The 21,582-nt window shown below is 39.6% G+C and overlaps 1 protein-coding gene across 2 annotated transcripts; it reads right to left on the bottom strand.

Annotated features, from left to right (window-relative positions):
* Positions 1-234: 234 nt before the first annotated feature.
* Positions 235-19,635, bottom strand: RIPK2 (receptor interacting serine/threonine kinase 2). Of its 2 annotated transcripts, none has more exons than XM_033070443.1 (11): positions 19,425-19,635; positions 16,053-16,206; positions 14,741-14,896; positions 12,391-12,548; positions 9,357-9,406; positions 8,852-9,013; positions 7,361-7,446; positions 7,074-7,163; positions 6,116-6,221; positions 1,995-2,174; positions 235-836 (listed from the first exon to the last, which is right to left on the bottom strand). In XM_033070443.1, the coding sequence occupies exons 1-11, from the start codon at positions 19,613-19,615 to the stop codon at positions 511-513; spliced, it is 1,659 nt and encodes a 552-aa protein (XP_032926334.1). In that variant the 5' UTR covers positions 19,616-19,635; the 3' UTR covers positions 235-510. The 2 variants fall into 2 exon arrangements, with proteins under 2 accessions (XP_032926334.1, XP_032926343.1); XM_033070452.1 differs by lacking the exon at positions 19,425-19,635 and adding an exon at positions 19,269-19,323.
* Between the last annotated feature and the right edge of the window lie 1,947 nt (positions 19,636-21,582).

The following is a 21,582-nucleotide window of genomic DNA, read 5'->3' as shown; positions in this document are numbered from 1 at the left end:
GGTGAAAATGCAATGTAAACTTCCTACCACCTACCACTCCTCTCCTGTAGGTACACCAGCATGGCTTAAGGAAGAAAGTTTATTATACACACAGCAGAACAGCCCTGGAAAAGAGCACTTTTTTCCCTCCTCTGTGAGAAAGAGCAGATGGAAGGAAAAAAACAAACATGCCACGTTAAGATGAGATGTCTCAATCCTGTGAGATTAAAGGAAAGGATGTGTATAAACAGAAAATATGTAAAATGGTGAATCTTTAATGTTTTTCTTGGTCATGTATAAACAAAATACTTTTACAAAATGACTCAACAACCATCAAGTGTTTGGCTTTATGATTGCACTCCTACTTATTAATTGGTCACTGACCAAATGCAGGTTAGAAGAACTCAGGTCATTTCTGAGACTCTACAAAGGCAACAGTAAAGACAAAGCAGCACATGTATTAAATATCATATAGAAATAAGAATCACGTTGTAAGAAATATTCACATGGTTTCATAAAGAAAGAATAAACTTAAAGATGCAGTCTTTGAGAATTAGATACAATATCTGGATAAGGTTGAAGTCCTAGTTGTTTGTTATCTTTCAACTTTTGTACTATAATTCTGGCAAATTCCTCTCCTTGGCTGTCTGAAGTATCAAGCAGCTGTCGTACTTTTGATGTCCTTGTAGGTTTGGTGCTTATAAGTTCATAATCTTCTTTCATGAGTAAAAATCTTGATAGAAGAGCATCCAGTGATTGATTCAAACATGCTTCAGTCATCTGATCAATAATTTGTTCTCTTTTACTTTGGATCCACTGATGAGCTACATTCTGTTGTATGGTTTCCAATACAAAATCTGAGATTGGAAAGGATTAGAAAAAAAAGGAAGGGATTGTAACTGTCTGTCAACAAATATTGCCATAGAACAAAGAACAAGTTGAAAAAAGCTGTTAAAATGTTCCAACTTGACAAATTTGGTGGTTAGACTATTTAGTCTATCTGAATCAGAATAATTTAGGTTGGAAGGGACCCACAAGGAGGTCATCTGATGTAATGGCCTGCTCAAAGCTGGGTCAACTTCAAGTATAACTCAGGTTGCTCAGGGCCTTGTCCAGCTGAATTTTGAGCATCTCCAAGTGATGGTACTTCTGCAGCCTCCATGGGCAACCTGTTCCAGTGTTGAACCCGACCTGGTACTAAAAGGAGACAGGTGGTAAATTCACTTTCCAGGGGGATTTTTATTGAAGATTACTGATAACATCCCTGTAGTTTCCTGGTATTTTTCTTAAGATGAGGTTTCACACAGTGAGAAGGTGTTGATTCTCATATTTCCAGAAGAGGGATGGTGCATTAGATCTTTATAAAGTTGCATGTTATTGTGTGGCCCCTCAAAAAAATATTTCTGAATAATTCATCATTAAAGTTTATTTTTTTTAAACTTTTGTGTTAACTTTTAATGGTTATTTGATGCATAAGAATATAATGTAGTGGGCTCCCAACTAACATAGAGGATCATTATAGGTGAGATGCTGATGCAGTTACTGCTTCTTTCAGCCCCACAATTGCTAAATGGAAGGCTGGAAAGCCTAAAAAACTGAGAAGCGACCAGGTAATAAGGTGATTAAGTCTGAGCTAAGTGTTTCTCCTGTTCTGCTGGACTGTAGCACTGCTGCAGCAGTAGGAGATAAGAGAAATAATATGAGCAAAGGGAATGGGATTAAGAAGACCCATGGCAGAAGGAATCTTATTAAGAGGAGAGAAAAAAACCTAGTAGCTACAAGTAGCTACAGTAGCTACCTGTACTTGGTCACATTTTACACTGTTTTTGCTTGTTTTGTAATATAAGTCTACAAGGACAGAATTACTTAATTTTGCATTCCTAATTTGTGTATGTTTTGTTTTCATTTTGCAGGTGAATAACAGTTCAGCTTCCATTTCCTACAGACATACATAACATACATTCAATGTTAGAACACTTATTGGGGGTCTTGGAATCAAATGATGTTTGCTGTACCTGAAGGAATCGGTGACGACCGTAGCACACAGCATGCAGGACTTGAGGCATCTGAAATACTCTTGTCAGATGAGAGAACAGTACTGTATGGATGCACAAGGAGTTTGGCACTCTGAGTTACAGACAGATTTCCATCCGTGCTCTGACAGCTGAGAGAGTGTAGACACCCAGAATTTCCATCTTAGACAAAAAAAAAAAAAAAAAAAAAGAAAAAGAAAAAGAACAAGCTGTATTACTTCTGTGTTCAAATAAAATACACCCATCAGAGACTATTTAGAGCCATTTCACAAAAGAAATCATAAACCAACTACTTTTACATGATATACAACAAATCTTTATACTCAAATTCTGAGTACATTTATGTCCCTTATATTTTACCAGGGCCTGACTATGGTTTGGGGTCCTGCTTTATTTTAAAGAAATATTGGAAGTATGAATCTGGTACATGTGAATTTTAATGAAAAAGCTCTGTTTGACAGAAAAGTTTTGTAAGGACTAGAAGAACAAAATAAATCCTTTGAGTATTTGGAGAGGTAACTAGAAGTCAGCAGGAAAGCAGATTATTTTGATGAAGTCTGGCAATATAACAAAGGTGAAAATATTAAAATAAAGATTCAGGTGGGGGAAAAGGACATGAGAAGCAGTGGTAAAAGTTAACATTCAGTGGGAGACCAATGGAAGCTTTTTATAATCCATCAAAACAGGATATGACTTCATGAAAGCTTCATGTAAACTTTTGCAAAGAAAAGTAAAAAGGATTTCTATCAGGTGGGAAGCTTAACAGTTTCTAGTTTGAGGATTTTTTTACAGTAGGAAAGGATGACAGATATGAAAGCAGCATTGGGAATGAAACAAGGAAAAGATGACAAACAGCTAATGTGAAACAAATAACAGGACATGTGCCTAACTGTGTAAATAGCTTTGATTAGACTTTCACAGTGTCACTTGATAAAGACACAGTAACTAAGATGTTAACTAAGAACCAGAGATGCAAGAATTTGGATGAGAATCTGAAGACACAATGAGGTAGCCCCATGGACAACTCAAGATTACCTGTCCAATGGGGAAATCTGAAGGTGTATTCCCAGCTCTTTCTTGACCTGTAGAAGAATATGTCTGTAAGTACATAGAGTAGGAATAGGAAAATGTGGAAGAAAATCCGTTCTCAGTATTTTAAAATGGTGGACTAGAACTAATAGTAACTAGCACTTTATTTCATGAACAAGAGAGAAAGTTGGGCTGAGCTAGGTACTGTGAAGCAGCAGACATTATCTACTCCATGACAAAAGGGGATTATGAGAAAACCACTGTAAGTGAAAGGCAAGTATTTCAAGCAGCTGTGCTGGGATAGATTGTTATACACTTTTAGGCACTCGTATTTGTTGGGAAGGATGACCCTATGCAATAAACTACAAACTTCAAGACCAGAATATAGAGAGCACCTGAGTTTGTCCTGACTACCATCCCCCACAAAGACTCCCACACACATTTAATTTCAGAACATAAAGACAAAACTACTGGGATTGTACTGGTATGAGAGAATGACCTTGACCAGTGACCACAGCATAAAAAAATACAATCATAAAATCACACAGTTGTTTCTGTTGGAAAGACCCTTGAGAACCTCGAGTCTAAGACTGCCAAGTCCACACTGCCCCATGTCCTGAAGTGCCACATCTACACATCTTTTAATTACCTCCAGGGCTTGTGACTCAACCACTTCCCTGGGCAGTCTGTTTCAATGCTTGACAACTCTTTCCATGAAGAAATTTTTCAGAATATCCAATCTAAACCTCCCCTGGCACAACTCAGGGCCATTTCCTTTCACCCTACTTCCTGCTGCTATTGCTTGTCAGTTTAAGAGGCCCCTATCACGCCACAATCTCCTCTCAGGTAGTTGCAGAGAGCAAAGGAGCAAAATTTCATCTCTGAGCCTCCATTTTTACAGGCTAAACAACCCCCTCAAAAAAAAAAAAAAAAAAAGCTAATGAGAACTATTCAGATGTTATTCAGAAAAAACCCAGATTGACTCAAATTACTCAAAAAGAATCGAGGTGACCTAAAAGACTGGAGTAACAGAAATAGAAATACAAAAAGAAGGAAAAAGATGAGATCTAGACTTTCTGTTTCAAGCTGGGGCTAATGATTAGGAGTGAGATGAGGAATAAAAACAACCCCTAAGTAGATTATTCTGTAATGAAGGACCTTGTGAAAAAGGAAAAATAAAATTCTAAAGGTATACTAAGTAAGGAGGATTTCGTAGACAAAGAGTTTGTCATGTCTCTCATAATACTACATCGCCTTAGTTCAATGACTTAAGTTAGAACATGCACCAGGAGGACTATTTAGGATGCTATGAGAATAAAGAAGTTTATTTTACAAAGGGATTTCAGAAGAGTGCCTCCTGTTCATCCAGCAAAACAAGTATATTAAAGGATTACTCTCTGTATCAGAAATGAAAAGAGGGAAAAGAGCTGTTAAAGAAATACCCAAGAAAAACTCGCTAGGAAGGGGGGAAAAATAAAGATGAAAAGAAAGGCTAAAGGCTGAAGACAAGTCTTAACTCTGAAGAAGCAATTTTCTGAAAAAGTATTCCAATTGTACTGATGGAAAAAACAAGAATCTATAGTCATTAACTGAGCTAGACTCTGCCTTGGTGCTGTGCTAAACTCCTCTCTTGCTAACAGCTACCTGGAATAGAATTTTCACCTGAAACAATTGCATCTGAGTTTGAAAAGCAAGAGGAATGTCAGTCTTGCCTCCCACTACAACACTACCTGGGTCAGCTATTGGCAAAGTAATAATAAACACTTCTGCAGTCAGGTATTGTAGGCACTATTTTCACAAGCTTTACAGTATCTATAAATAAACACAATAAAGTCTAAGCAATGACTCTATAAAACGACCACCATCTGACCAATCAGATTAATTGTACCAACAAATTTTCACTGATGTCCTCCACAGGCAGACACAACAATTTACAACAGGAACCAGTAGAAAGAAAAGTGATATTTATCATTATTTTATGTGATTGCACTTACAACCCTTGCTCACGTTCACACTAATACTCCATGTTCTAAAATTGATCACAACATACTTATTAAGCTAGGTAAATATAAGTAATTCTTCGTTATGAGGTTTTTATGCTGTATAGATAAATGCTTCAGTTGAGGTACAGCCAAAGTGCCCTGCACTCGCTTTCTCCATTTTCTCCAGTAACTGAAAGTCCTTAAGCCTCCCATAATTTATTTACACAAATTCCTCCTGTGTTTGTACCTTTCTAGTACACTGAGTAGAAGTTCAAAATTGTGTGTGTTCAAACAGGAGCTGAAACAGGAACTGCTGTGCTCTCCTATCTCTACCAGAGTATCTCTTGTTTTGCAGCACCTCAGAATACTTACTGTTTTCCTTATTTTATAGCAGTGAAATCAATAGTCTCATCTGCTTTCACACTCTTGGTCACTGCAATGCCAGAGGACACTCCACTCTTTTGAAATATGTTTACATTCTGTCGAGGGAAGAATCTTAAATGAAGTTTGGGTTTCACAATGTATTGCTATTCCATCTGGGTTCCATTGCATTTTTCTGGCTTCTGATGTCAGCAAAACCTCAAAACTTAGTTTTCTTGGGGAATTTTGCCAACTCTTATTCATAAAAGGGCACAGCTACAAAAGGTCCGTGCAGATACTTTTGCAAAGCAATCTATTAAAGACATTTTTACTTATTGAACTAAAAATTATCTAGAAACTTGCACTGGAAACTTTAAGTTTACTCAGCTTCTTGAATGTCTTAAAATGCATAGCCTTTTGTATATTCAGAAGTAGTTCATAAATTAAGAAAAAAAAATCTGTTAACTAAACTGCCAAGAGTGTGAAGGGACAAGAAAACATTAGCTCTGCACTCGCAATTCTGAATAGGAAAACTGAACCTGTGAGCTGTAGAGATTTCTCGGGTGATAAGAACAGAGAATCAATTCTGTTTTTTTACCCAGAGCACAAAGTTTAGAAAATACATTTTTTTCTGGCATAGATACTCCGCATTTCTACACAAATGCAATGTCACAGTGTGAATGTAAAGCTCCAATGGCAACTTAAATTTACACAAAGTCAAGAGTATCTCACCTGATGAAAGGATATTACACTTGGGAATAGAGTTGAATTTTGATGTATCTGGAGAGATGCTCCGAAGGGGAAGTGCATCACACTGTATGGAGCTAGAATATGTTGGCTGAAAGAAATACAGGTGCATATTGAACAGGCACATTAAACAAATATGAAGTTGCAATTTTTTTTACAGAGAATCTTCCCATCACCATGTTTTCCCTGCTATCTAAATGCTCAATAGACAGTACAATTAAAATACGGTAAATCAGAAAAAATTTTGTAATCCCAATACTTATGTATATTTTCAAAGATGACAGCAATTTTGTATACAAGTTTAACTACTAGTAAGAACCAAAAGCAGCAGCATTAAGAATCAAAATATAAATGCAAATCTATATGACCCTATACAAGCAAGCTCTGGGGAGGTGTAAGGGAGCAGTAGACAATCTCTTACCACTGGCAGGCATTGTGTGATGCATTCCTCCCTGAGATCACAGACTCACAGAATATGTGGAGTGGGAAAAGACCCACAAAGATCATCAAGTCCAACTGCTAGCCCTACACAGGACCACCCCAAGAATCATTCGCCCAAGAGCATTGTATAAACACTTCTTAAACTCTGCTGGGCTTAGTGCTGTCACCAATTCCCTGGGGAGCCTGTTTCAGTGCCTGACTGCCCTATGGGAAAAGAACCTTTTCCTGATATCCAATCTAAACCTCTCCTGGTTTCTCAGCTTTGTGCCATATTTAGAGCTTTCCTGTATTTAGATGCCCTTCTAATTTCTGCATACTCATTCTTTTCTGTCTTCATATGTATGACTTTGCATTTGTTACACTCTGGCTAAAGTAATGCATTTTATGCCTTTCCTGACAGCACAGGAAAGTGAAGTGCAGAACAACTCCCCTCACCAAGTTAACCTTCCTTTAAAATCTCTCAGCATGCTGGCATACCAAATGCAACATGTAAACTATTTACCTTTTCAGGATTCAGAGGTATATTTAGATCTAACTGCTCCACATTTGCTTTCTTTCCACTCTTGTAAATACTTTGTGATTCATATAGTGACTGGAAGAGAAATATTTACCTGTATTAAATTTCTGCTATAAGACAAGACAACAGCCTTGTACAAATTCATGTTTCAACCAGATACAAGATTATACAAAGGAGACTGAGGAGAAATGACAAAGGAGATTACACTTATTTTAGCAAGTGAAAGTTACCAACTTATTTGACCAACTCATGACTGTATAACAGTTACTTACCTTTGATCTCTTTAACAGAATTACTGCTTCCAGCACAGCTATTTCATCAAATGTTCGCAGAACTGGCTCCAGGTCTATTAAACATTCTGAACAAGGGAAGAGTACTTGGTGAATGGTTTGAAGCGGAAATCAAGTTACTGTGTCAGTATACTAAAGAGTCTCACATTTACAAAAATAATTTGTCTATTGACATGCGTCAAACCACTTAATACTGCAAAAACAGAAGCTGCTTGCTTCTCTTAAACAGTTCACACCACCAAAAGAAACCTTGCCCTGACCTGGCCATCTGATCACTGTGTGTCAAAAGAGATCCAGGACAGTGCTGGACCAAAAGTCTCACATTCACGGAATGGAAAGATTGCAGAGTTTGTTGCGTTTTAAGGTAGCCCCATCAAGCCTGACTAGCTGAATGGAGCCAAACACTGTAAGACCTCAGAGTGTGTTGCTGTCTTCCCACTCCAGAAGAGGTGTTAAAGATCCATACCAGAAAAATAAACACACACCCAACACAGCAATATCCAGAACACATGCTTAAAGCATGAGGCAGGGCCAGAGAAGATGGGATAGTCAAAGCACTGACGTATCACATCCAGGGAAAGCAAATGACACAGGTCTCAGTGCGTCTGTGTCCCTATGCTATGGTAATTGCTCGAGTTCCCCATCAGTAAGCTGTACTTCCCCTAATTTTGCAACAGTTTTGCAACTTCTTCTTTCTTTTTATGCCAGTAAAGTAGTGGCAAAAGCAATGCATACTTTTTCTCAAAGACCATCTTACTACACACGTGGCACTAAAAAGAGAATCCAAGTTAGCTCACACTGTAGTACAAATCCCAGATAATTTTCCCTTCAGTGTGAGCGCACACTTAATTTTTTTTTTTTTTTGTTAATTGGCATAGGAAAACGAGAATGCATATGGAAATATCATGTGTCTATTTTTTTTTAATTTTAGAAAATATTGTATTTAGATACATTTCCTTGCTTGGAAAAAAATTCCAGTTCTTGCTTGATAAAGGAGATGGAAAAATAAAAGATAAAGTGTCAGTGAAAGATTTACACTGAGATGCAAATACAGGTTGAAGTCACTACAGCTTATCTAATGTGTAATGGTTTGTTGGTATTGGTTGGGTACTCTTAAATCCCACAGTACTTGTTTGATACTTCACTTCTCCCACCCACCTTTAAAAACTCCAAATTATCTTGAAAAATAAACAAAAATCTCTGAGCATGAGTAGTTAAACAAAAAGTGCTGCTTTTCTATGGGTAAATTAAGAGACAGTAAATGCACGAGACTCCAACGACCAACCTGGCTTTATAGCACACACGTAATTACATTGATAAAAGTTTGTTTACAGACACGAAGGAAGCAGCTAAGCACTTTACAAACAACAAGACCAAGCACATAGATCTGAGATCTTTAACACTTCCCTTTCACAACCATAACTTTGCTCTGTAAGTACCATGTTCAACAGAAATCTGGCAAGATAAACTCACTTAAGAACGATGGTCTTTCATCTGGGTTTTGTGCCCATCCACTTTCCATCAGTCTTATGATAAGTCCTCGATGAGGAATGTCCATTGACAGACTTCCTTCACTCAAGTCTAGTCGCTGTCCCTGTGACACACTGTACATTATCTGCAAGGGGTTTATAACTTCTGTCAAAACAGACATTGTGAAGTCATTAGAAATATATGCAATATAAAGAGCTTACAATATAGGAGGAGTAATTTGGCTTGCAGACATAGCATTTATAGCTCATCAAAATAAGGTTACGTTTCTTAATTAATGAAAAGGTATTCTTAATTTATGAAACAACACTGTAATTAAAAAAGAAAAAGATACTAAAAATTAGTCTAATTTGAAAAGTATTTCAAAGTGTTCTTCAACAAGCTTTAAAGTTGAATTATTAGAAAGCAACCCCTAAAACTAAGTCCAAGGTTTCATGTTTAACCTCTAGGTGAGGCAGGAAAAATAAATTAAAGGAAGACATGGCCTTACCTTCAAATGGTTGTTTCCTTGACATCACTTCCCACATGATAACTGCATAACTGTTTACAGTATAAAAAGTACAGAAGATGTTATTTTAGATTACCAACACTTAACAACACAATATGCTCAGCTTTACATTTTATTTGAAACATTTTGGTAAAATGGTTCTGCAAGCACACATGGGACTGACTACAGCGAACTAAAATGATGATATGAAAACTAGTGGGTGACTTCATCTACAACTAGTTAATACTATTAAGTACAGAAAAGATCCATAGCATATAAACTCCTATTGTAAATTTTTATAAACTTGGCTCTGTTGTGAACTAAGTACATGGAGTTTAATAAATCTCAGCATGCAAATTAAAGTGAGCCCCAGAGATCCAACTGCTCTGTCCTAATTGCAATATTCTGGCATCTTCCCCCTATGGACTGACATTCCCTGACATTCCCAAGGGAAGCTGGGTATTAGCAGGGAAGATGGCTTTGACCCACAGCTCCATGCCACACAGAGACAGGTAAGTATAAACTTGCACTTGGATGCCCACTCCAGCTTTTCTCTTCCCCTGCCCCCCATTTATGCTTTCAACATTTGCAATCTTCTCCACAGGGAGTGATGTCACTTACAGACAGCATTCACTTTCCAAAAGAGACTCTTGGGAAGACTACGCTGAAAGAACGGCAGGAGATTGAACACTTGTGCTTACTCAAACCAGTGACCTTTTCCATTCACGCCAACATGAAAGGCAAGTGTTTCAGTGAATACAAACTTGCCATATCTTTAGTAAACTAGTCACTCTCTTCAGCCATCAGGATATACTAGAAAGATGTAACTTTAAAAAACTTTGTAATTTAAACAAGGTTAGCTGATTTCATTTAAAAGCAGCATTGAATTCTCAGTCCTTCTCCCCAATTTTTCTTCACATACTCTACCATATCTGACTCAAGTTCTATTCCATGATTTATCTAAAAGGTCCTAATATTAATCCCACCACTGTATTCAAGTATCCAGTTCCACTACTCTTAGAAAAGACAATGCAGGCTAAAGCTTCAGTGCTTCCATAACTTCAGAATACATGCAAAGTGCTGACAAGTGTGCATTTCCATGTTTTCAGTCCAAGTCTTCTTAAGCATTGTGACACTGTCATTCCACAAAATAATCACTGAGATCAATTGTTCTTAAGGTTTGCTCCCCACCCTTGGTACATATGTACTGAGCTTTCTTCCTACATCACTAAGAAGTACCAAATTTTGCAGACACGTTATATTTAACTGCCTTAGAGCACTGTACCATCCGACAGCTACCAAGCAAGAATTCAGAAAAATTAAGAAAGAAACAAATAACTAATGCTTAAAATAAAATAAAATGAATTGAGTTTTCCTAACTATTTATTCTGTTTACATTTTAACATTATACAATGATAAAATTTACTCATGTAGTTTTTAATAAAAGCAAGTCCTCTCTGTTAGAAAAGAGTGCTTTTGATGTATTCCTGACAAGTCCATGCAGGCTGATGTTTTTGGTGAAGCAAATAATCCCTTTTGTAGAAATTAAGCTGCCTGACTGTTGTTACACAATTTGTTTCTTTAAGAAAGATCATTCTGCACAAAATAGCTTCAGTATCTCAACAACATTCAGCTGTGTTCAATTAATTAGACATCCAGAAGATATCAAAACATTTATTAAAATCTTTCATTCAATTTGGAATCTCTCTACAGTTAAAGATTATTTTCTCAGTTCTACAACACTGCAGCATTCCTCTTTATTCCTGTCTTCCTTTCTTATTTCTGCTTTGCAGCATCTCCTGGTCATGAGCATAGAACCTCCTGTGTGGCCTTTCTGGTGGTCCTTCACTGTCTCTGCACCTTCATGTCTTCCTGCCTAGAACATCCCTCTTTCCAATGTTGTCTTGGTTTCTCTTCTTTCCTCTCACATAATCTCTTTCCTTCCTAATTTATCTGTTTTCTACACCCTTCTACTGATGTTCTCATATTTTCTCCTATTTGGTTGTTATTCCTCTGAAAATATTACTTTCTTTCTAAGAAACATTTGTCTTCTTCATCTTCACCCATTCATTAGGCCGCCAGTCACTCTTTTCTTCCACTTCATACACCCTTTTTTCTGTGTGTTTTCCTTATCCATATCTTCCCATCAAAGGGTAAGGAAAGCAGTTAATCATCTTTGGACAGGAATGTCAAGGAACTTCATGTGCTTCTTAAGGGTAAGGGATAATTAAGGTAAACAGTGGTTTCCCTGGAGGTCAGTAGGACCCTCTGAGACTGAGTCACCTCTCACCAAGATACAACCATGTCAGAGATCAGTGAAGGTAAACACGGCAGACCGCACCAGAATGACGGACTTTGTCACAGTGATTGACCAGTTCATGCCTCCTCAATCTTCTTTTACACATGATAATTCCTCCCAAAATCTTTCGAGTACTCTCTGAGCTCTCCAAACCATTTCAGACCAGCCAATTGTAACTCAAATATCCTCAGAGAGATTTCCTTTTGTTATATGGGTTACCACCACTCTATTTACTATTCTACTACTTGTACTCAGGACTGCCCAACACAAAACTACCACAACTTTCATACAGTAAATTATTCCTTAGAGACTGCGGTAACTACTTTCTCCAACCCCACTATCCTGTTTTTATCTACCTCCTTTACAGAAATACATTTTCTTCTTTCCCCCAAGTACATTCTGAAAATTATGCTATTTAATTATACAAATATTAAGAGTATTGTTATTGACTTGATGGTGTGAATGGCTTCCTTCTTCCCCTGCATTGTCTGTAGATGTACAGTCATTTACAGAAACCAGCCCCCTACCTATTTCTGTAGTCTTAGCCTAATTTTAGAGCATTACACTAGTCACACCACAAAAGAAGTGAGTGATTAAATCCAGCTATCACTTAATTCTTTATTTCCCAATTAATTTAGTCTATATAGCTATGATATTATCATTGAAAATAATAAAATCTAAGTTCAGAAAATCATATCTGAGTTCAGATTTCAAGTCTCACTAGAGAACAGGAGTTACCTGTAGATATCATGTTTCACACTTGCCCGTGTTTTCTGACTGGGGTTGTAATCCTCAGGTGGCATATAGATAATTGTCCCTCCTTCTGGCAAAGAGGATTCACTTCGTGATTGTGACATGGAGATGACACGCCATTTGGACATGCCAAAATCTGCAATCTGGAAAGGTCAAATCAGTTGTTCTGAGAAGAAAAACTGGATTTATCTGCTGACAGTTGTTAGAAATTCCTGAAATACACCTAGAAGCAGGGGTCACCCAAAGCTCTTAACCTGACACACAAGAAGCATGTGGTTCTCCTAGCAACAGGAAACATCAATTCCATAAAGCATTCCCAGGTCATGACTCAAGCTATCCCTATAGCACTGCCCTATCCTGTTCTTTTAAGGAAGGACTCATGCACACTGTGGCTGAGGAATCTGCTGTAGATGGTTGTGATATGAAGAAAGTAATTTCCTTTTGTTAAAAAAGCAAACAAAAAGTCATTGATTACTTGTAGCTCCCTGGTTGTGAAGAAAGCACAAGTTTAGTATAAATCATAATAGTTGTACATAACTCAGCTTGCCAGTATCCTGAGGTAGTTCCTCTCACAGAAAAATTCTAGGGCTCTTCACCTCATTCCCAAAACTATGGCACATTCATCTTGAGTTAATGAATTTGATGTTCTGAAATCCTGTGCTGCAAAAAGTTGCTGAATATTTTCTTTACTGTACACTCTGTGGTCGTGCTCCTTTTTACAGCACACAGTGCATCTACATGAAAAAGTAGATGACTTCAGCTTACATCCTCAGACATCCACGAGCCAGGGCACCAGATGCCAGATTAGGTTATGGATAGGGAGAGAAATATTTAGCAGAATTCACCTGCTGGTTGAGCTGCAGTGTCTGCACTTGTCCAGCATTTGCGTGATAGCAAAAACATTTTCAACAAAGATGTCTATGCAAGCACTGTGGCAATTAAGATAACAGGAACAAGCTTTCTGAAGAGCATACATCAAAATCCACAATGAAAAGTAACCTTTCTTCTCTACAACTCACTCTCATCAAGCCTTCCTCATTGTAATTGCTCATTCAGTAGATCAGGGACATTCAGAAGCACTCCGTGAATGGTGTTACTTTTATACATATGCAGTACCTCTTCTATTTGGCATGTATGATAATGTTGTTTGCATTTCCTGTCAACTGTACTAATTTAGAGAATCTTGCTTCACTTAAAACCCTAAGGACACTCCTTACAGGAGGCAGGGCAGGTATGCAAGAGTAAACCTCTTCCCTTCAATTGCTTCAGCAAAGAAACCGTTCAGATACCATCAGACAGAGCATTAGGCCACACCAAAGTTGTCATGGATTAAAAAGAGAGTGGATAAAAAATGACTTGGACTAGTTCCCTGATCAGGTTTATCAGGAAGCTCGAGAGCTGGCAATACCAGCAAAATTGAGTGGGAGGAAGTACGACCTGCTGAGGGTGTGAGCAGAGAGAGGCACTTTGCTGCCAAGAAAAACTTCTGTGCAATGGAGAACGAAGAAACCAGCAGCGGATCTTTGCTCAAAGGACTCACAAAGAGACTCAACTTACAGTAACAACTGAAACATTCACTTTTTAAGTATAAAGTCAACAAAATATCTCTTATTTCCATTTACTTGAGTAACATATTCTATCAATAATAAAAAGAGAGTTTTTAAAAAAACCAAGAAACAACAAACCTGACTCCTGCAATTATGGAAGCACCTAAAACATTTTGTCAGAAGTACTTTCAGTCTCTTTCACATCATGTGATATTTTAAAAGGCAGAATTAAAGTTTTCAACTACTGATACCTCTGCATGTATGTTTGCTTGTTTTAATGAGCTTCACAAAAGCCAACTTCCAACACAGTAGAATTTCACAGTCTTATTTTACATGCTCTTATACTATACCAACGGAACAGATATATCCATATTGCATAATAAGTATCAAATGAGTATTAATATTTGAATTTGACCTATCAGAAGTAAATTGTCAGACCATTTTGAGCAGGAACACTTTTTGTTTTCTTCTCAGGAAGGGCCAGATGTAGCTACCCTTGGAAGGTGGACAAACAAGAGTGTCACCACTTGAGCATCAGCTACTGCTATAGCAGAAATAGCCCAAATTCTCTTTCTGGTCTTTTCAGACAGATAAAATCCACAACTGAGTAATAAAGAGTTTCCAAAAAAAACCCTCCAAAGTTCTGTCTGCAAGGATAGAAGAAAAAAATTCACCATACAATTACATCCTCTCTATATGGTCACAACCTCACCCCCCCTCCTCTACAACAACAAAAACACTTTCACTCATTCTGGATGCTGGAGAACATAAGAATTAAATAACCCTACCTTGACATGAAACTCTTCATCCAGCAAAATGTTCTGGGTTTTTAAGTCATGGTGCAGCAATGGAGGATTCATGTTGTGCAAATAGTTTACTCCCAAAGCAATTTCATAAAGAATGCGGAATCTCAGGCACCAGGGAATGTCAGGATATACATCTTTCTGCCAAGACAAAACCACAAAACCAGAATATAATCGTCTGTTCTGATCTAACAGCACGGACAAAGACTTATTTTACAAGAAGAAGAAGGTGACTTGGGCAAGCAATAATCTTTTATAACATGCATTGCACAAACTCCTTAAAAAATTGTAACGGAGCATTAAGACTCACTACCTGTTAAAAGAAACATTATCAAAAAATAATAATTATGCATTATCATGTTTCCATTCCCTAGCATTCACACGGTAGTTCATGACTGCTATACATGATGTTGAACATTTACTACATTACTCATTCATATGAAAATACGAATTATAGATGAACTCTTCTGCATGAAACTTGCAACCCACAATTTATGAGTCCTACACAAAGAATGGCAAAAATCATATCTTCAACTGACATCAGGGAACAAAAAAAACTGTATTGAAACTATGCACAAAATACTTTATAAATTTAAAAATAATAATACGCAAGAAAAATGCAGTAAAACTCAACTGAAATCTTAGAAGTTATACTGACACTAATGCCTTCATGAAAAACACACAGTTGAGTTCTCTAAGTCACGAGATGTGTATTGATTAAAGGGGGAGACTGGACTTTAGTGTTGTTGAGACACAAATGCAGTAGCTTTGCAGTAGCAACACCGTTCAGGCCAAGCTAATGCGAGCAACTGAGAGTTCAGTGCAGGAGAAGTTACTCAGAGAATAAGATCTGGTAGAAATATTCATACCTGTTTATATTAGCAGTATTTGGCTTCTATAAACTAAAGTCAAAATGTTATTTTTTTTTTAGTATTCAAACTAATGAAAAAAACCCCAGTATTTGTATTGGCAGTCATTCAGAAACCCAGACTGAAGTAAGCATTTCAGAGTCTAATTAGAGAACAACTGAGATTTTTAAAGTAACTGTATATAACAATTCAACATGAAGCTCGTTATAGGTCTCAACATTAAGGAAAAAGTTTAACAAAACTCAAGTCACCTGAGTTTTGTTGTCTTTTTGAGATACAGAAGGTCTATCTGAGCACCAAAAATTACTTGGGATAATGACTGTCTTCAGTGTGAAATACTACAAATAAAATACTTTACTATACTAATTAAGTATGCAATCTAGTAGAAGTAGTCAGGTATCATATTTAAAGACTGTAAGTACACTTACCCCATGCAATAGCTGGTTTAATGACCCATTGGTCATGTATTCTGTTACTATCCCCAAAAATTCAGGCTCGTTGCAAATTCCCAAGATTGGCAGAATGTAAGTAAACCTGGCTTTGTGTAATATCTCTGCTTCTTTTAGAAGGTGGTTTCTATCACTTCAAGAAAACAAGCAAACAAATAAAATACATTACCATACCCGTACTAGGAAACTCAAAGCAAATGCTGGGTTCACTATATGCCCTGTGAATTACATCCCTGTATGTATGTATGTACCACCACCTTCTCACCATTTGATTTCTACCATGCTGTTTTGAGAACAAGACAGTGTAAGACAAATTGGAATCTGCAAATGCAAAGACAAGACAGCTTCCCTGGTTTTGTTGTACCACACAAATCTATTTCCATCACACATTTCATCCATGTTTCCACTAAATAAGGATACAGTTAGAATTTCCTGCTTCCAACATTCTTTGTAACCATAATGGTAAAAACCAGCTGCATTTCTCCCACTTCACCAAACACCTGCAAATCCTGAGTTTTCACTCAGGCCCAATATTTATCTCCTAGAGAGTGGAGGTTTTAATACACGTCATTCTCCAATCATTTAAACTTAGTGGACTCTGATGTACACTAAAATAATAGGAGCTAAAGGAATGCCCTTTTGATTTTGGAAGGAAAGGAAGTTCCTTTCTGAAGGAAAAGAAACAATTAACTATGCTTTGTTTTCATGTAAATTATTCCCTTGAACAGCCCCTACTTTGAATCACTCTGTGGAGAAAACATCCCCCAGACATATGGGAAGCAGGAACACACCAGCCTCATGATGTTTGAATGCCTGAATTTGATTGTGTGCATCCACTCTGTTACCTCAAAACTCCTCATAAATGTGGGTTTGATGCATCTTTACAAATTCAGACCTTGCAGCACGTGGATTTGAGAAGGTCAAGTTTTATTCAGGATTGAGTACAATTCCATCCCTAAAAACAGAAACTGATTGGTATGCCTCATATCTCAAATAGTCTTGGAAAAAATGGGCTTGTTGTCAGTAAGGATAGTTGGACCATGAAGCATAATTCAGCAAAAAAAGCATTTATATCTTATACCAGTGGAGACTGGTATAGGTACAAGTACATGACTAGGATACTCAAATATAGGACATCTACAGCACATTTAAGATTGATCCTCTGGATGTGAGCCAGACGCAGAAGCAATAGAGCTGTGCTGCAGCCAGGGCTATGCCCACCACGATTTGTTCAGCACGCAACTGTGCACAGCACAGCTCCAGGGTGAGAGCTGGCTTGTGCCCATCGAGCTCAGGGCACACCCCGAAGCACTCAGGGCAGTCTGGATCCATCAAAGTGGGTTTAGCACTCAGAAAGAAAAGGCTGTCAGAATATACAGGGAAAAGAGGAAGCCTTGTGAACTAAAGCCTGCAGCTCTTAGCAGCAGGAAATTTTGAATTTAGATGGATAATAAATTAAGGTCCTTTTATCTGTGTGATGGAAAAAGACTTATAGAAAACCCTAGGAAATGACAGAAGTAAAAAGGCAGCCTTTGAGAAAAGCATGGGATGGAAGACACAACTCTACACTTTCCTCCCTCTCCAGAAATTTCTAGGTTTCAGGAAGTTTGGGGTTTTCCCAGACAGTAAAGCACATTAGCATGGGATTCAGCTGTGGCCAGGAAACAAATTGCGACACAGTGAATTCTATTCCTGTGTCTGTCAGTCACTTTACCTTTGCTCCATGCCAGAAGGGCACTGAGTAATGCCTAAATGAGCACATTCCCACAACAGCCTCCCAATTGGCTCTGCTCTTTGGCTGGTCACACACCGTATTCTGGAATGCACAGCACACACTTCCCACTTGGGGAATTCATGGCACCATGAACTCGTCCCTTTTCCTGACAAAACTTAAAGGCTGGCATTTTATACTGCCTACTGTACAATTAACTTGCTGCTGAGACTCAGGTATAATGGATTTTTTTACAGCTGTGAGTCTTCTGATAGCATTTCTGGGCTTTACATGATATATGGTAAGTGACTGAATGATTTTGATTACCTCACTTGCCCTCCTAATCATAATTTCACAGGTTAGATGTCCTACTAACCCAAATTCTTGCAAGGCTAAGAATAGCCTTGGTGGTTTCTCCCAACTGTGTTCTGAGGCTAAATGCTGTACTTAGAATTAGTTGGGATTTAAGCAGACATTAAAAAAAATCCCAAAACAAAGTGCCACCCCCCTCCCCCAACACCCATTCATCCCCCTCTCCCTCAGCTTATCAAAATAACACAACATAACTGAGATTCCATTTCTGGCAAGATTCTATAGGTAAAGCCTGTATATACACAAACCTGGGCAATAAGAGTTGAAAGAACTTAAAGCAACTTGTCTTATATTCAAGTATGTTGAGTCAGGAGACTAGAAGCCTTTCTGAGTGAAGCTATCCTACCTAAAGGCCTAATACTAGATCAAAGAAACCGGAGGCAAAAGCTTTAAGACACCAAGATAAGACTCAGAGGCAGGTTTACAGTCAAACAGGCTTCAGACAGCCTAAGAAGAGGCAAATTTGCATTGACACAATAACAAATTGGGACTGTGGGGATTGAATAAGACAGAGATGAATGAAAAAGTACAACTTGCTGCCCCCTTACATGGAATGACAGCTCCTGTAATAAATATGCTGCCACTTGGGTACCTGGAAAACAGTGAACCCGATTGTTATGTGGAAAATACCAGTTTTACAGGGGGATCTGCAAGCCTATTATTTTAAAGCAGCATCTCTCAGTACTGTGAGATCTGGGGGAAGATAATAATTTTGCGTTGTCTCAGAGAAGCTTCTTCTAGAAGCTATCCCTAGTGGATAGAAGAGTATACTCCCTATACTCCTCTCTCTATGTAAACACCAAATCTATAGTAATCACTATACTTTAATATCCTGCAGATAGATACCTCAGCAAAATAGTTAGCAACCAACAAACCCAGAGAGAAGCAAAACTCTGTCAGTCCCACCGCGAGGAGGGCTCAAGGTGCACAGGGCAGAAGAAAAAAACTTCAGGAGATACAACTTAGTGTCTCACAGACCGAGACCGAAACCATCCCTTCACAATCATCGAAAGAGAGGAAGCTCCGGGGCCGGTCCCTGCTTTCTCTTGGCCCAAGCTGAATCATCCTCGTGGGATCCCCTTTCCCCGTGGGATCAAAGCAAGGCTGCCCACCGAAACAGCAGGATCGATCCACAGACCGCAGAAACCCACTCCGGCATGTTCGACCGGCACGTCGCCCCTTTCCGGGCCGGCTCAGGGCAGGCGGGCCGGGCCCGGCCCTCACCCCCGCGGTGCCCCGCGCCGCCGGCCCCCTGCCCACCCCGTTACCTGTCTAGCAGCGGCCCCTGCAGGCACTTGAGGGCCACCGGGACCCTCCAGTCGGCGTGCCGGGCGGCGGACACCGTCCCGTAAGCGCCCCGGCTGATGAAACGCAAGTCCGGGAGTTTGCTGGAGGGGATGGAGGGGAGGCCGTAGCTGAGGGCGCCCGCCCGGCCCCCGCCGCCATCCCCGCCGCTCATGCTCGCACTCCGCCGGGCGCAGCGGGGCTCGCAGCGGGGCTCGCAGCGGGGCTCGCAGCGGGGCTCGCAGCGGGGCTCGCAGCGGGGCTCGCAGCGGGGCTCGCAGCGGGGCTCGCAGCGCCGCTCCTCTGGCCTCGCTTCCCCCCGCACCTCCCTGCCCCGCCTGCTCTCCAGATGGCCGGCACTTCTCTCCTCCGTCTACGCCACCGACGAGGCACTTCCTCACGGAAAAAGCGCGCCGCGGTTCGCGGGTCGGGGAAGGCGGAGCAGCCGGGATGGGAGGAGCGAGCCGAGGGAGCGCGGTGCCGGCGGTGCCCGAGCGCCGTGCCCGGGCAGCAGCCTCGGCCCTCGGCGGCCGCGGGAGCGCTGAGGCGGGGCGCGTCCCTCGGGCCGGGGGTGGAGCGTCTTCCCATCCCTTGCGAAGGGACATCCCCTGCGCTGGGCAGGAGGAGGCAGCCCCGTCCGGCCGGGGGCGGGCGAGTTCTGCTCTCCCAAGATGATGCAGGATGCCAAAGCCGAGCGCTGAACACCGCAGTGAATTGTTCATGGCATGGAGTCATAGAATGATGTGAGTTGGAAGGGACCTTCAGGATCGTTTAGTCCAAACTCTTCTGCCAGGACAGGACTCACCTGCCACTAGACCAGGTTGTTCAGAGCCCCATCCGGTGTATACCCATTGCTCAAGCGAAGTGAGAAAAGCTTTGTTTCATGCAGTCGTTTACCTCCGTGTTTGTCCTAGGAAGATTTTTGAGGACAGCGGCATTTCAAAAAGGTAATTTCGAAATTTCCAGTAAGTGCAGGTTCATCCTTGCCCCTCCTACTTGTAGCGAGCTGCCTGGTACGCTGATGTATTTATGAGAGCTTCATGCGAAGGTTGCACAGGAAGCTTTTGTAAAGCCTGCTCACCAAGCCAAGTTTTCACAGACGAACAAAGTAATTTAATTTAAAGGTAGAGGTTTGTTGCTTTCCACAAGGAGTGACAGTTCTGCAGGATGAAATAAAGGTAAACAGAGCAACTCGTGGATATGGACCAGAGAAGAGGGAAAAGAGCTACGTTTTCAAACTACAATATGTTCAATATTTCACAGTATTCATTTTAGGATGTGTCAACAACTTTTCAGTTCTGTCTAGGTCCTAGCACTTTGGTAGCTTTGTGGCTTTTCCAATTTTCTTGTTTCTTGGATGGTTTATGTCCTCCAAATGCTTCAACAACATGAACATATGAGCAGCCACAAAAAGCAACCAGTGACTAACTTTACTTTCAGTTTTCAGTTAGTCTGTGTCCTTCAGACACTAGGTGGTTTCCCAAAACTGTGAGGCAATGTTTGCAATATGCAAGTTTTGGGTATCTATTTGTGCATATCCCTCTCTGTATTAACCATATTGGTAGTACCATTAGTCATACAATTTTAAATTTGATGTATAGGAAGTTTTTGTTTGCAAAAGAAAATGATATGCAATGGACAATTACCATGAGCTTACTTATACTTACTTACAGTCTTTGCCATTAAGATGTGACTGTACTGAAAAATTATTTGTGCATCTTGTTATTGTGTGCTGTGTTGATTTAATGTATATTTATAGCGTTAAGTACACTGACTTAAACCCCAGGAAAATTATTCTGATTCTAAAAGTGGATGTGGAGCCAGCACTGTTGGAGCAGTGCCATGATTCTCTTGTCATGCTTATTCCAGGTACGGTATTCCTGGAGCTGGAGTCCTCCTGACATTCAAACCCTAACCCTAACCCTAATGGCAGCTTGGGGGTGAGGCTGAGATCCTAAGGTAGATTATACTTTTGATAAAGCTAAAGTTTGTGTTAAATAATGTTCCTAACAATAGAAACAGTATTTATAGCATGTGGCAGATAAATAGCTGCCTGTGATTTACTTCTTTGAAGTTTTAACCTGTGAGGTTTCCCACACAGTCTTTTTCATTTTTAAGTGTTGGATCTGACATGTCCTTTCA

The sequence above is a fragment of the Catharus ustulatus genome, chromosome 1 (assembly GCF_009819885.2).
Source record: "Catharus ustulatus isolate bCatUst1 chromosome 1, bCatUst1.pri.v2, whole genome shotgun sequence".
Classification (NCBI taxonomy): Eukaryota; Metazoa; Chordata; class Aves; order Passeriformes; family Turdidae; genus Catharus; species Catharus ustulatus.
This window is presented reverse-complemented; position numbering and strand designations above follow the sequence as displayed.

What these genes read in the sequence shown, in the direction of transcription:
- RIPK2 (XM_033070443.1), bottom strand. Translation starts at nt 19,615, where the DNA reads ATGAGCGGCGGGGATGGCGGCGGGGGCCGGGCGGGCGCCCTCAGCTAC. An exon ending in GTGAAACATGATATCTACAG is followed by an intron (nt 9,407 to 12,390) that starts GTAACTCCTGTT and finishes TACTGTAAACAG; the next exon opens with TTATGCAGTTATCATGTGGG. An exon ending in TGAAAGACCATCGTTCTTAA is followed by an intron (nt 7,447 to 8,851) that starts GTGAGTTTATCT and finishes TCCCTTGTTCAG; the next exon opens with AATGTTTAATAGACCTGGAG.